The sequence below is a fragment of the Chinchilla lanigera genome, unplaced genomic scaffold (assembly GCF_000276665.1).
Source record: "Chinchilla lanigera isolate Chin_1 unplaced genomic scaffold, ChiLan1.0 scaffold00045, whole genome shotgun sequence".
NCBI classification, from domain to species: domain Eukaryota; kingdom Metazoa; phylum Chordata; class Mammalia; order Rodentia; family Chinchillidae; genus Chinchilla; species Chinchilla lanigera.
The window spans coordinates 12,767,796-12,783,501 of NW_004955446.1; the positions used below are offsets into that span (position 1 = coordinate 12,767,796).

The 15,706-nt window shown below is 39.3% G+C and overlaps 1 protein-coding gene across 1 annotated transcript in view; it reads left to right on the top strand.

The window, feature by feature from the left end:
* The window catches only part of LOC102022759 (chondroitin sulfate proteoglycan 4-like), a 65,689-nt gene that overhangs the window by 24,499 nt on the left and 25,484 nt on the right, over positions 1 to 15,706 (top strand). Inside the window, exons 6-7 of the mRNA XM_005392714.2 lie at positions 9,842 to 10,040; positions 13,820 to 13,951. Coding sequence (XP_005392771.1) covers positions 9,842 to 10,040; positions 13,820 to 13,951 — 331 coding nt within the window. The remainder of the gene's footprint in view (positions 1 to 9,841; positions 10,041 to 13,819; positions 13,952 to 15,706) is intronic.

Sequence of the window (15,706 nt, forward strand, 5' to 3'; positions counted from 1 at the left end):
TTGAAAGCTGGACTAGCAGCCCCTTGAGGTAGTTAGATCCGCCCCTTGTGGAATCCAGGGATTGCCCCCACAATCATTTAATTGGTCCTAAAGTTCACTGGTTCATATTGTATGATGCCTGTATTTGCCTTGTTTTCTTCAGGTCCTTCCATGTCACCTCTTTGGCCATCACTCTCACCAAAGACCCTTTCCTTTTTATGTCAACACCTTTCACAGATGGTACCCTCCACTGCATCATTTTGTGGCTTGATGGTCTAGATTTGTGCCACTGAGGAAATGATACAAGGTCTGGGGATGCAGTGGAACACATGCCTGGCATGTGTGAGGTCTTGGGTTCAAGCCTTAGCACCACACATTAAGAATTTTAGCTCTTAATAATCTTTAAACACAATTATAAAAGTTTACATTTATTGTGTCTTGATTGAGTACTGGGCATCTTCTGTAACCGGTGTTATTTCCCACCCCTGTCCAGGAACTGCTGTGATCAACTTTATTTGTAAAATGGGAAAATTGAGGCATAGAGTGGCTACAAGGAGGGGGGTGAACTAGAAGCCAAGTCTGTGCATGTTTCCCTCTCTCAGCACCGTACTCTACCACTTTTCCCTGTTACTCCTGACTGACTCAGGCTCTTTCAGAACCCCCCATGTTGTTAAAGGATGTCTTTATTGGTAAAAAAAAAAAGAAAAGAAAAGAAAGGAAAGAAAGAAAAAACAGTGCCAAAGTGGCTGTGCCTTGCCCCTGCTGAAGTGGCTTTTATGGGTCTAGTTCTATAGCAATTGTGCCAACCTGTGAGTTTGCCTAGGAACCCAAGGAGATTTGCAGCCTTTGCTGTGTGGTGCAGAACTGCAGGATGAGGAGGGTCCAAGAAAGGGAACAGAGGTCAAAACCTCTGGGAGATGATCAGAGTTGGCTGAGGAGGGAAAAACTGAGGAAAAAAGTGGTCAACTCCTAGGCTTCTTTGTGGAAAGAATTTAAGATGCACTGTCAATTCAATCACAGCTTCGCTATATAAAATATACCTGTCAATGTAAGATGTTCAGAAACAGTGAAATATGCTAGACTTTGTCTTTGCCCTCCTTTAAAATTAGGGAAATACAATCTCTCTGTCCAGAGCCGAAGGGTTGCTCAGTTGTTTACTGCCGCCCTCTGATGATATGAGAGTTCACACTAAAGAAATAGAGGCAGAGTATCTAGGGGGCCAAGGACAATTTCCTTTATGCAGTTTCGCAGTTTTGATGGATATATCATTCACCTTGGCTCTTTCTGAGTTCATTCACCTATTTTTCTGGTTTAAAAAGTGTTCTTTGAAGAGTGAAGGTTTTGGATTAAAATTAGGATACTGGAGTTTAAGATTTGTAAACTGGCCAGTTGAACTTCAGGAAAATCTCTATAGGTTTCACTTTCCTTAATAGCAAAGCTGTGGGGGAAAAGGCTATTTTGCTTGGTTTTGTTCGCTTCCTCCCAGTTCCACCCCGCTGTGATTGTATCATGGGAAAACTTGCTCGATGTACTTCAGTTCTGTGCAGCTTGAGTCAAACAAATGGAAAGATGTAGTGTTGGATTGTATGTTGGCTTGATTCACTCTAGATTGGGTGGAGGTGTTATATTTAAGAGTGAACCATTTATTTAAGAAATATACATAGCTCTGGTTTTAAAGTCAGTGTTCTGCAGAGTAAAGGGGGATAAGTACTACTGTGGGATGTGTGTATTAGTCAGCTTTTCCATCACTGAGATACAATACCAGACACCCACAATTTAAAGGAGAAAAGGTTGAAATTGGCTCACAGCTTCAGGGAATTCAGTCTATGGTGTGCTGGGTCCAACGCAGAAATACCATGGTGGAAAAGCATAGCAGAACAAAGACGCTTAGAAGGCAGCCAGGGAGCAGAACAGGGAAACAGTGCCAGGGAGGAGGAAGCCTGGGACCAACTGTATACCCCATGGTCATGCCTGCGTTACCCACCCAGAGACATGCAGAAGTGTGTGTTACTAATTCCTGGGGCTCCCAAGCCAGTCAGATTGACACAGTCTTAATCACCACAGCATGCTAATTAGTTATATACAGATGTAGAAGTAGTTTTAATAGGACTTGTTTGATTTTTAAAATGGAAAAAGAAATCTCAAGAATTTGTGTCTTCAATTTCAAGCAATGGTCATGGTACAATATCCAGTGAAAATCTTCCCACATTGAAGTGTTTTGGCTCACTTGCTAATCATGATTTTTTTCCTTTGTTTAAATCATGATTGTTTGAGATTTTATTGATTTTTAGTCATATGGTACAGAGTTTATTTGGATGTCTTCCTTATAAGCCTAGATGTGTTACCACCTCTGGGAAGCTTGGTTGGACTATGGCTCCCCAGGACTCTAGATAGGATATTCTGAAAGAGACCTTCTCTAGCACCCAGAGGAAATATAGCCTTGTGTTGTTTTCTGTCCCTAGATCTGAATTTTTCTTTTTAGTGCTGACCACTCTCTGATATTAAATAATCTATCATCTTACTCCTTCCAAAATGTAAGGTGCATTTGAAAGGGAGTGTACCTTTGTCTCCTCTTTGATGTCATCAGGGCGTGGCATAGTACCTGACCTATATAGGAGCCCAGTAACTCTTACATGGTTAAATAAATGCTTTCATGGAGCTTATGTTCAGTGTGATAGTCAATAAAATTATGTTATAAATGGAGGGTTGATCTGCTGTATTTTCTGCAAAGCACATGTAAGGATAGAGGATGATTTGGGTTGGACAACACTAACATTGCAGAGAAGGTGCTTAGGAAAGGTCTCTGCCAGGAGGGGACATTTGCAAGGAAGGATGGGTGTTAGGGGTCTGAAGACCTCCTCCAGGTTTGTTGATTTACAAAGACTCAGAAGATGTAGCATACTTACAGCTTAGATTTGTTACATTGAGAAATATGAAGCAAAATCAGCAACGAGAAAAGGCATATGGTGTGAAGTCCAGAGGAAACTAGGTCAAGTCTGAGAGTGCTTTTCCACTGATGTCATGCAGGGTGCATGAACTGCTCCAGCAATTTTAGCAACACATGCAAAGTGTTTTCTACTGGGAAAGGTCACTGGATCTGGGTGTCAAAGATTTTTATAGGGCTGGTTAGGCAGGCACTCTGCCCAGTATGGACCGAGATCCCAGACTTCCAGGAGGAAAGCAGGTGTCCAGCACGAACCACACTGTGCAAACACCTTGGCACAGTGAGGCACTCTTACCACTTAGAGAAAATTTAACATCAGTGTGGAAAGCTGTTTACCAGTCAGATTCCCAGATGACAGTGAAGGGCCGTCCTTACAAGCGGATCTTTCTAGGGAATGGCTATGTTAAGCTTGCTATAAACCCTTTTCTTAATAAAGGTTGGCTTGGTTAGGTGATTCATTCATATGAATATTAGAAGGAAGAGAATTCAAGGTGAGGGAATATTCCGGACAAAGGCAATGGGTCTGTAGTGAGCCTGGCATGTCTGAAGGCATGAAACATTTGGAGTTACTGGAGCAAATGGAGAGAGGAGGAGAGTGATAGATATTCAGTTCCGTGGTGAGAGTTGATGTCTGAGCATAAGGACCACCTGGTGCTGTACAATTTTGTTCCATTAGGTTTCCGAGATATCATGGGGAAGCAGCCAGTATGTACTGAACCCCTGCTAGGAGTTAGGCTCAGTTCTAAAAGTATCAGATGAATGATGAAATGATTTCTCATTTAATTCTCACCATGACTCTTGAAGTAAAGTGAAGATTACAATCGATTCAGGGCATAGAAAGATTAAGTCATTAGACTGAGGCCATACATTTAGTAAAAGAGAATGGGTTTAGGACCCATGTGGTCTGATCAGAGCACACACTTTGTGATCCACACCTCAACAGTGTTTCAAAGCTGCAGGGTATAACCTATGGGTCAGGACCAATGTTTTAAACACAGATTAAATGGAATAAGATAAAAAAAAAATTAGGTATATCAGAATGCACTGTATTTAATGAGAGTAAGTAGTGTCTGAAACTTTTGGTTGATTTATTCATATATTAGACTTTAAGTACACACATACACACACACACACACACACAGACATGTACAAAGTTACTGCATAAAATGTGTTCCTTACTTTGGATGTTATTAAACAAAAAACATTGTAAACCACAGATCTAGCAAAGCTAAATTCTTCTGTGTGGATGAATAATTTTTTCTCACTGTTTCTTTTTTTTTGTTTTTGTTTTTTCTCCGGTATCGGGAACCGAACTCACGACCTTGTGCTTGCCAAGCAGACGCTTTTGCCGCTGAGCTAAATCCCCAGCCCGATGAATAATTTTTTCCTCATTCTTCTTCCTGTTTCTGGGTCAACCTGTCCCTTTATAGGTTGAGTCAAGTCCCAGAAATTCATCTACTGGAATTTCTGTCCATTAGGACACTTAGAAAGTAGTACTGGAGGGTTGTAACAGTTGCTATAACTACAACAACCTATACTGTATTCCCCAAATACCCCATTAGGATATTTCACATAAAAGAGGTCTCTCTGTTCCAGACAGGAAGGTCTGATTGTTGCCCTTAGCTTTGAAGTGACCCTGGGGCTACTTACCGTAGTGCCTACCAGGCCAGCCCTGCCATCACACAACCCTGCCCAGATGCTTGGTTGTGTTCAGCGGGAAAGGAGGTTAGGTTGGAAAGACCAGATACATTGTCCATAAGCCTGGCTGATTCACTTTATGGGCCAGTATTGTCAGCCAAAGTTATGGTAATGAAGGAGGAAAAATAAACTATAGAATTTCAAATAGTCTAAGAAAAAGGAACATAGATGAGGGCACATAATATCAGTATTTCTTTCCTATGATATATAATACAATGCAAATGAGATTGTTTAAAGGATTTTAGGAAAATGTTATTTTGTGGACTGCAACTCTAATATAGCCACATGGTGTGGTATCATTCTCCACATAGTTTTGACTTAAAAAAGAGCACAGAAACAGCCAGTAGTTGATGCTGATAATTTTGAAAGTCTCTGCGGGCCGTTTACAACATCAAAGACATCCTCTTGTTTTCTGCTCCTAGTTTTTAAAATTGGAGTATGATATCTCTCTCTTATGCACTAGAATATATAATAATAATGGCAAATGCACATTAAAAACTTCTTGGAAGGACTGTGTGTATTGGTCATATTGCAGGGAGTTTTCATACATTGATAGTCTTTAATACTATTAAAGAATTGTCAAGGTTAGCTAATGTATAAAGTAGAAATATATTTATTTCATCAAAGTAACAGAGCTGAGAGTGCATTTTCAGTAATAGTTTCTCCGAAGTTATGGTTGCTAGCTGCTTCCTAATCCCACTTAGGAAGACAGAATTAGAAGTGAAGAGAATAAGTGACTCGCCTGCATAGATAGACAGCGGAAGAATCGGGAGCAAAGGAGGTTTGCAAATGTGACTCCCAGAAGGCCTCCAGATTCTGTGCAATCTCTGGCCTTAAACTAGCATTTTCTCAAGACCATCAGATTTTCTTACTGACACTTAGTCTCCTTACTTGTTATCAGGGCCTGGAGGAGGTGGCAGGAAAATCCACTTGTGGTCTACTTGGGAGAAAGAGTTGCGAATGTGGGGCCAGAGGCCCTGGTAGGGAGTTCACAGCCAGAAACCTGACCATTAACTTCTCTTCCCAGTATTTCAAGTGCAATTCTTTGTACTGAAGTAAGAAATGGTTTCCTTAAGCCACAGGACTTGTGGTTTTCTCTAAGGCCATTCAGTGCTATGGGGGATCATTGTGTCCTGACAAAGAGGAATTAGGAATTGGAGTTAGGCCATTGTGTGGATGAATCCTTTACATTTTACTCTGAAATACAATCTACTGAGTATTATTGTATTCATGGCCAGTGGTTTTTATGCATACTTGGTAAAATGTACTTGTGTCCACAAGGGGGCTGTATTTTCCTATTTTTTTATACTGTATATCTGTAATACTGTATATTTTATCTTGTTTTTACACTGAAAATGGGATCCTTTTCTTGTTTTTTTTTTTGTTTGTTTGCCTTTGTGGCGCTAGTTACTGAACCCAGGGCCCCACAAATACTAGGAAAACACTCTACCACGGAGCTATCCAACCTGGAGCTCTACTTGTTTTTGATAAATGATTGTCACTAAAGGGAATTTGAAAACTAGACACAGTGGGAGAAGGAGGGCTGCAAAATCTGAAATAACTGTTCTAGAGGAATCACACAGAGACTGTGAATTCTGGAAAATTTCACATCCTTTTATGAAACTCAAGACAGAAGTCTTGGTCTTTAAACATTACAATTATAATGAATTAAATTGACTCATAGTTAGGTTTCTAAATCGCACCTATTTCCTCTTAAAGCTAAAGGTGAATTTTCAAAATACACTATTCTGGATGCATATATCATGTTTTCAGATTTTTATTCTTTGATTAGAAGAATTGATTAGCATTATTTCTTGGGCTTTGAATTACTTTTAAATCTGAATTCAAGTTCAAGGTTATTGTCAATTCCCACCACCCACCTAAAGTTTCTGTTACCAAGCACAGGGTACTAAATCAAACTTCCCCTGAAGCAATGGGACTGTTAATTGAACTAAATTTGATCTGAGTTGAAATGAAGACTTGAAAGTACCACCTCTTGCTTTGATTTTTTTGAGACAGGGTCTCACTGTGTAGTTCAGGCTGGCCTTAAACTCACCATGTAGTTGAGGCTGGTCTTGAACTCACGATGATGCTCCTGCAATCCTCCTGCCTCAGTCTCCCAAGTGCTGGGATTACAGGCATTTGCCAACCTGACCACCCACCTCTTGCTTTGAGTGGCAGGTTTCTGTTTGTTTTGGAAGGGACAAGAAGGGGAAAAGCAGTGTTCTGTAGTAGAGTAACTCAGTGGAAAACATGCTTTGTCCAGCTCTCCTATGCTGACTGTTGGAAAAAATAAGTGCCTACTATAGGAAAAAAATGGCAGCACATTTCCAACTCAGTTTGAGCCCTTAAAGAAATAAGAATAAAACATATAAATGGATTTTAAAATGTAAAAAGTGACAAAGCAGTATGAGTGGGCTAGTATTTTGTTAAACCGGCCAACCAAAAATAAAAGCAAACTTGTACATTTTATAGACACTGTAGCCTTTCAATGAGTTAAAGGAAGCTAAACTCTAATAATTTGAATATTAAGTTGACTAGCATTTGTGGTAGCTGTTAAAAAGTTGATATCCTTAGAGCTAATTAGCACTGAAAATCTTCAGGGAGCTTATTCCAAATTATAAGATTAGGAGCATCCGTCCAACGCAATCACTAAACAGATAAACTACTCATCCCATTGTAGATGCTTGGAATTAAACAAGGCTGCTGTATGTGCTACAGAAGAATCTTAGTAGTAGTAATCATCACAATCAGAATAACTTAAGTAATATTAAAAAATCACATCAAGCATGTGAGGGGTCCTGAGGTCAATTCCCAACATGCCAGCAAAACAAAACAAAACCCACAGCACTCAGTGAAATTTAGTAAATCCATTATTCCTAGTTTATCAATGAAATAATTAAGGCCCAGAGAAGTTAAGAAATGTGCCCATCATCAATTATAGAGCTAATAAGTGGCAAAGTAGTGACTTGAGCCCAGTCACTGGATAAAAACAATCAAATGGCCTTGAGCTAACTGAAAATAATTTCAAAAGAAAAAATTTGAGCAGTACTATTGTTATTGGCCTGTGTTCTTCTTCAGCATAGTTACTTTGAAACTTTGAAGAGTTATACATTCATTTGGATGTGTAAGTTCTAGTGTGCGTTTGGGGTATTTAGTTATGTACAGTGAATGACCTTAGGAGTGTAGCTGTTAACTTTCAAAAAGTTAGGAGATGATTCACAAAGCACTGGTGTGTGTGTATGTGTGTGTGTGTGTGTGTGTGTGTGTGTGTGTGTGTGTAGCATTAAAAGGAATCAGAACAGGTTTTTGTCTTCTAGCTCCATCATATCTGATATAAGAACATAGGAATCCTATACAGCTGTTGATCTCACTGTCTCAAAATTGTCTTTAGTTAATAGATAGTGAGTGGGTATGGATTAAGTTATCTCATAAACTGCCTGTTTTCCTGAGGAAAATAGTTCCCTTAAGCAGGCATCTGATCTACTAAAGGCCTTAGGATTGAAGTTTTAAATGTGTTGGTAAAAAGCATAGAAGAGGGTAAAATTCTAGTTAGCAAAGAATGATACGTGAACTCAGGAATGTGTACATAGTGTTTCTGTGGGTAAAAACAAAAATGCAGACAGAAGGCAAAAATTGAGAGTGATAAACCATTTATTTTTAGTGTTAGTGAGCTATCATATGACTGCGTGATTATAGAAACTCAGAACGACCTCTTACATCAGCCGTGATTCACTGTCCAAAGAAGCATTTTAAATTCAACACAGTCAAAACTGAACTCCTGATCCCGCTCCTCAAATCCAGCCCACCTGCCCTCTTCCTCTTTTCCAGTGGGTGGGAACTCCCCATCACTGAGGCCCGAGCCATGGTGTCATTCCTGTCACCTTCCTTTTCTGCACACTTCCCACACCTAATTCCTCAGACATTGTTGGCTTCACCTCCAGGAGACACCTGGCACTGACCCCCTTCTCACCACCTCTGCAATTTCTGGCCACTTTCTTCTTCCATTTCTCTCTGGGATTATTGTTGTCATCACCCACTAAGAGATGTCCCTGCTCACAGTGTGTTCTTGAAACAGAAGCCAGAAAGGTCACTTCTCACCCAACACCTGTGTTGATTCCCCATTCGCTGAGGGACAAACCCGAGCTCTAACAGTGGTATTCAAGACCCTGAATGGTTTGACCTTCCATTATGTGCTTGCTTCGTGTTCTTTTATGTTTCATCTTCCTTGTTTTGCTCCCACCACACCACACTAACCTCTGAACTGCTGACCCACTGTTCGGACTACTTAACCGCCCATAGGACTGCTTCCCTTGTCTGTCTGATTTTTCTCTGGATATGCACATGGCTTCTCCTTCTCTTCCTCCTCCTCCTTTTCCAGCCGTTTCTCCAGTGAGCTTCTTATTTAACGTTGCTCATTTTTTCATAGTGTTTTGACTTTGAAACAGATTATGTAGTTCATTTTCTTGTTATGCCCGTTGTTTCTTCTCTGTGTCTCTTTGCCCCCTTTTTTAGACTCCGTAATGACAAGACACCTTTTTTTATGGATGCATTGTAAACATGTAGAACATTGCCTGGAATATAGTAGCTACTCAATAAATGTCTGATGAATTATCCAAGTAAAATGTTTAGGCAGAGTAAATAGATTTAAATAGAAGTGGAAAAAAGAGTGTTACTCAGGCACCATTTTAAATGTAAGCTATCAATACAGCACACCTTACAAGGGCAAAGGGACCAGGTAGAATAAAGGGAATTTAAAATGTATAATGTGTATGTTTTCCCCTCAACTATTTAAAATCTGAAATTAATTATTTCTTAAAGCAATGAGTAGAAACTCTTAAACTGACCCAAAGAATACATTCTTTATTTTCTGAGATCCCATTTAGAGTACTTAGCATTGAAAGGTGCTTAGTAGCTGTCAGTTTTTATTGCTATTATACTTCAGATATGTGGCTATGTATTTTAAATAATTAATTTTGAATAAATAATGATACTGTTTTTGAAGCCTTGTCAACTTCATAAATGAAATGTATTGCATCTCATTTGGCTTGTAATTATATATCTGTTTTGAATTAGGAAACCTCATGCTTTCAAACCTCTGGTGAATTGGTTCAGTTAAACTATTTGTGCAAGGTTCCAGAGTGTCATCGCGATCCCATTTACTAATACCATGTGACCACAGCTGGTCCTCAGAAGACCTGGGAGCCCTTTCTTTTTCAGGTGTGGTTAAACTCTGTCACTGAGATAAGCAGAGGCAACCTCTGTGCGGAAGATGGGGACTCCTCCCTGGAGGATCTAGTCTACTGGGTCACTCCACCCAGCAATGGGCATCTGGCCCTGAAGTCCTCTCCTGGCCAAAGCATCCAGAACTTCACCCAGGCTCAGATTAATGAGGGCCTGGTAGTGTTTGCACATTCTGGTAAGTCAAGAGTTGGGCAGCGGGAGAGGGAAAAGGTAAAAAAATGGAATTAATGTGTCATGTACATGTGCTAACTTCCCAAATGGCAAACTTGCACTCATAAAAAATAATAAAAAGGTAAACAGTGTCCAAAAAGGTCACAGAGCAAAGCAATATAAAACTAAAATGTGTTTCAATCAGTGCTTATTGTGATGGTCATACCTAATAGTTGCTGAGTGAAAACTACATACCGTATAGAAACTTTAGAAGCTCTGTAATTTCTTAAAAAGTGAAATGTTCAGTCAGGCTAATAATAACAAACCATAGAGTACCTTTGACTCCCATAAAACTTAGACAAATTGTCATGTAAAGTCAGACACCTCCTCTTTGAGGCTTTTCTTAATCACTCACTAAGGTAGCTTCTCTTTTCTGTCACTCTTCATTGCTGTCCCTCCTTCCTAGCATAGCACAGATTTATTTGAATATTTCTTTATTGTTTGTTCTTCCCCATCACAGTATAAATGCTGTAAGGACAGGACATTGTGTATCCTCAGCCCCTAAGACAGTTGCTAGCACAAAATAGGTACTTAATAAATAAAATTTTGTTGGAAGAATGAGATACCTATTATGTATCAGGTAATAAGATTCCAGATGTTAGGGATGCATTGGTGAAAAAAAGCATACTTGTTCAAGGAATGAATACAAGAGTTAGTGAAGGAAGGAATATGACTTTAATTCTAAGAGATCCTGAGATTGAATGTCCTTTTCTGTTTCTCTTTTCATCAATAAATCAATATGCCTAACAGCTAGTGGAAATCTGCAGAAGGGGTGACCCAGGCGCTGAGCAAGGGCAGTTGGGCTTTGTTTTCAGGCTGCCCTTGTCAGCGGGTGGAGAAGGGCAGCAGCTGGCAGGAGGCGTGAGAGAGTGCATGAGGTAGGAGGGCATGACCAGAAAGTGAAGATGTCCAGCTTTCTCAGTTATTTTACTTTATCCTCCTTCCTTGAAGATGTAGGAAAGAAAAAAAAGGGACTTCTTCTAAATCCAAATGTAGTAGTATCCTGATTATCTTTGCACAGAATGCAAAGGATCCCCAAAGAACTGAAAATAATTTAATATGTGAATGTTCCCATGTCGTGGTTCAGAACCTGTAGCCCAGGACAGATAGGGTTAGAATTGTTGCAAAACTATCCTAAATCTTCCAAAGTATATGTCAAGGCATTCTTTCTAGTTAATATTTTAACATACATGTGCTGAGCACATTTCTGTAATTCATCACTAAGGAGGCTGAGGCAGGAAGTCCTAGGCCAGGTTGGGCTACATAGGGAGTCTGAGGCCAGCCTGAGCTGCACAGAGACCCTCTCTAAAATTTGAAAACCAAACCAAAACAAACAAAAACCATACATATATGTTCCTATCTTTAAAACATGTACAGCAGTGCTGATAAACTGAATATAATTCATTTTAAAAGACACCTAATTGAAAATTTCTTCTAGTTATGTGTTTTTCAGTAGAAGATACCAAAAGTCCAGGTATGTTTAGGTGAGTGTCTAGAAAGTTTTTCTTTATGAAAGGATTACCATATTTTGTGGATGGAGACAACTGCTCTAGAGACTTGTACACGGGAAGTTTTGAATTTCTGAAGCTATCCTGTCTATTTTGAAAAGCAGTCACTGATTCTTTCAATTTCTCAAGCACTGCAGAAAATTTAATTTCATCTCCAGAAGTCCTCTGAGCAGTAGAGAATAATGACCCCATTTTGAAGATAAAAGAACTGAGGCTCACAAAAGATGCAATTGATCTGACCCTAAAGCTGGATTTTCTTCATTAGTTCTGACTACTGAAGGTCAGAACTGGTTGAAGAACTGAAGTTCCTATTTACAATGAAGGATTAAAATAAAATTTAGGTCTCTGGATTGATTGATTTATCAGCTACCAGGTCGATATTTGCTTAGTGAACAGGGAAAATAATTTCTCCTCAGAAAGCAGGCAAGAGAGTTAAAGGCAAGGTTAGCATGAGAACCAATCCATTACGTTTCCTAAATGGACACTGAGCCGAGCTAATAACTCTGAGTGTCTAGAGCCAAGTGCCAGATGAATCTGGTGCTGAAACCAGCTGGCTCTCCATGGACTTCTGTCCATCAAAAGCCCCAAACAAAGACTTCGGTTTAATTAGCCTGTCTTAGCATTTTATATTTTGCAAAGTGCTCTGCCATTAATCTAGCTCACTACCCACATAACAACCTAAGTAGGTTGATAAAACCTAAGTGATTTGCCACTGCCTTTCAAAAAGTACCTTTGCTGAAAATTTTTGAGATTGTACAATAGAAAATCTACAGATCAACCCTGTTTTTGTTCTTTTCCTTATCTTTCTTTGGTCCTTATAAGTCTGATAGGATGCACTCCTATATAATATTCTATATATTTTGATATAAGTTATTTGATTTCATATCCATGTTGTATCTGGATTTGTGAAGTACTGAAAGTGCCCAGTGGTAGAAAGCTTCATGTCCTTAATTTCATGTTTCATTAAATACAACGTTTAAAGTTCTCTTTGTAGAAAAACAGTGCAAAACAACATTTGGTTTTGGATCCCTGTTCTGAATTAGACCCAGCATTTTCTCCCCCACCCCTCTGGGAAAACTTTAGCAATCATTTTGGTGAGAAATCAGAACTTTCAGGGTTTGCTTAGGTAATAGAAACAAAATACTGTCAGCCCACTGATCTACCTCTTATTAAACTGTATTGTTAAGGGCGTACTTGACTATAATTATGAATCTGGCTATGCCGCCTTTATTCCTTGTAACATGTTCCTGAGGACAACAAAGATACATTTCTACGCAGTACAAGAACACCCCTGTGGGCCTCCCAATTTAGTACTGGATGGACATTTTCAAAAGATGATGGGGATCTGAACCTTGAGCTGTCTGCCTTGTGGTCTTGCCTAGTGCTTTGAGTCAGACTGGTAAAGCACCCCCTGGGAACTGAATCAATGAGGGTCCATCTCAATTTCAGTTATGCACATAAGTTAATTGTTAACTTTACTGATATCACCAACTCCTTGACAGAAGTATGAGAGTGAAATTCTCTTGCAGAGATTTAATGAAAGCAAGACTTTCATTCCCTTCCTTTTTGCCTCTTACCAGAATAGTTAGCTTGAGATAGATAACATAATTGAAGATGCAACTCTTTGGAGGTCCTGATAAGTGTTATTTATGTCCTCCTAGTTTTGATTCTTAGTATTACTAAGATTTCAAAAATTATTTGTGTGTGTGTGTATGTGTGTCACAGTCATGCATTACTTTACTGGTATAAATTGATTATAAAATTGATAATAAAATTCAGGATATGTTTAAATTTTTTTTTAGTTTCTCAGAGACAAAATCTCTGTTACATTTCATTGTTGTAGGATTGGGGAATGTGCATTTTAGTACACATTGGTAGGTTTTTAACTTTGTGTCTTTGGCAGTACAGTCATTCATCACTTAATGTTAGGGTTTTTCTGAGGAATGAGTCATCAGGCCATGTCATCATTGTGCAAACATCGTAGAGTATATTTACACAAACTAGACTGGCTTTGGTGTTCTTTGATGATACGCATAATCTCGTGGGATGGAGTCCTATATGTGGTCTCTTGTTGACAGAAATGTTACGTGGCACATGACTGCACTGATCCAGGGAGCTTAGTGTTTGTATTAAACAGGGGTTATTTTACAGGGGGTCTTACTGGGGGAAGGAGATGAAGGTGGATGGCTTTTGCAGAGCAACAAAATTAACCAGAGTGTAATTTCTTCTTTTGAAGGTGCAATGTCAGGAGGCTTTTATTTTCAGGTTACTGATGGCTTGAACTTTGCACCCCAACAAATCTTTAGCATCATGGCTCAAGCTCTGATCATTAGCCTAGAAGTAAACAGAGGACTGAGGCTCTTTCCAGGTAAGAGTATATGTTGAGCTAGGTTGTTTTGAGTTTTGAGTATTTTCCTGTTTCTTTAGAAAGTTCTACTTGCACAGTATAAAGTGTCAAAGCATCATCTTTTACTGCAGAATAATACCAATAACATTGATAAAATCCCGAAAAGGTTTGCCGGAAACAAAGTTGGGGCTCTCTGCAACAGTTCTTTCCTGTGTTTGTCTTCCTCAGAAGAGGCTGTACTGGTGAGGGCAGTGGCGAAGAATCATGCAAGATGTATCTTTATAGTCCATGAGCACTTTTTTCCTACTGTCTGCTTTAAAAAACCACAGAAGGCCAGGCTATGTGATGCCCATCTTGCTTTACTCTGTTGGAATGTTTGTATTTTGAGTATAAAAATCCTGTGCAGTACCTAGACTGTCAGTGGTTTCAGTCAGGGCTTGCTTTGGGGCCCTGCAGCCTCTGGGTGGCTCTTTGCCAAGAATGTCAGCCTGGCTGCCATAGAAAGGTACAAAGGAGCCTCTCTGGCCAACACCTTCAAAGGGTGGTTTGAAGGAAAGGGGAGATTTACCCAGTGGCAGGAGCAATTTTCCCAAAAGGAGGAGAAAAGTTGGATTTGTTATTTCAAAAAAGAGCATGGAGGTATAAGTACAGGAAACAATAAAATTTCAACATACCCCAAATGCTGGTGTGATAAAAAGCCAAAACCATTGTGATTTGTTCAAATGCTATGCATTACCAGTGAAACATGGAAGGAGAACAATTAATTATGGTTACAGTAGCCATTTGTTTAAACCACTGGTAACCTTTGAAAAATAGTGATGCCTGGACCTTGCCTCATACCACTTAAATGGGAGTCTCCAAAGTGGGGCATGGCATCAATTTTTAAAGACCCTCTTGAGTCTGAAATGGAATCAGGAGTGCAATCCAGGGGACTGGACACCATCCTTTGGTTCTTATGATGACGTGAGGTTAGTGATGTATTCATGGGAAGTTCTTAGGCTCTGTGGCTTGAAGAGAGAATGTGAGTGAAGGGTAGAGACTTCTCATACTTCTATAGTAGACATGGAAGCAGTATTCTTTCTGTTGTAATTTTTTTTAATTTTTTGGAGAAATTTTGAAATTTTTAGTTGTCTTCAGCATTTGAGTTCATGAAAAGAAACTTTCAAAATGAACCAAAAGTTATGTTAACCAAGATTCTTCTATTCAGAAACCTTTTCTCTGTTCTATAATTTTTCTCAGAGAATAAGTGTGATGATTCTATTAGGTTTTCAAGGCAACTAAGGTGCCACTGAGTGTTTTAAAAACAAGTAAACAAGCTAGTAATCTGAAAAATATGGTGATCTATTTTAAAGATTCCAAAATCAAGAAAAATCTGGCTGATACAAAGGATCAAATCTCTTTCATCTATTCTGGCTAAACTAAGTCTGGTTTAATAATTGAGGACAGTTATATTAAATGAGGGATGGACCCACTACTGTGTAGAAACCACTACTGTTTTACTGAATATTAGTTTGACAGGAAAAATACATTAATGCAGACAGAATTCCCTTTTCACCTTTGTAAAATAATGCAGACATATAGTTTGAGGAGCTCTCTATTTAATATTGGACACGGCCCTGAGTAACCATCTTCCCTTTGCCATGAGACTTGCATCTTCTCTGTGTCAGAGAACTCACTACTAGAACTTGTATGTTATCTGCAAATTCCAAAGTGAGCCGCTCCTTTTCCAAGCTCACCTGAACACATTAGCTATTTTGGTATTCTTGGTTTTTGTGA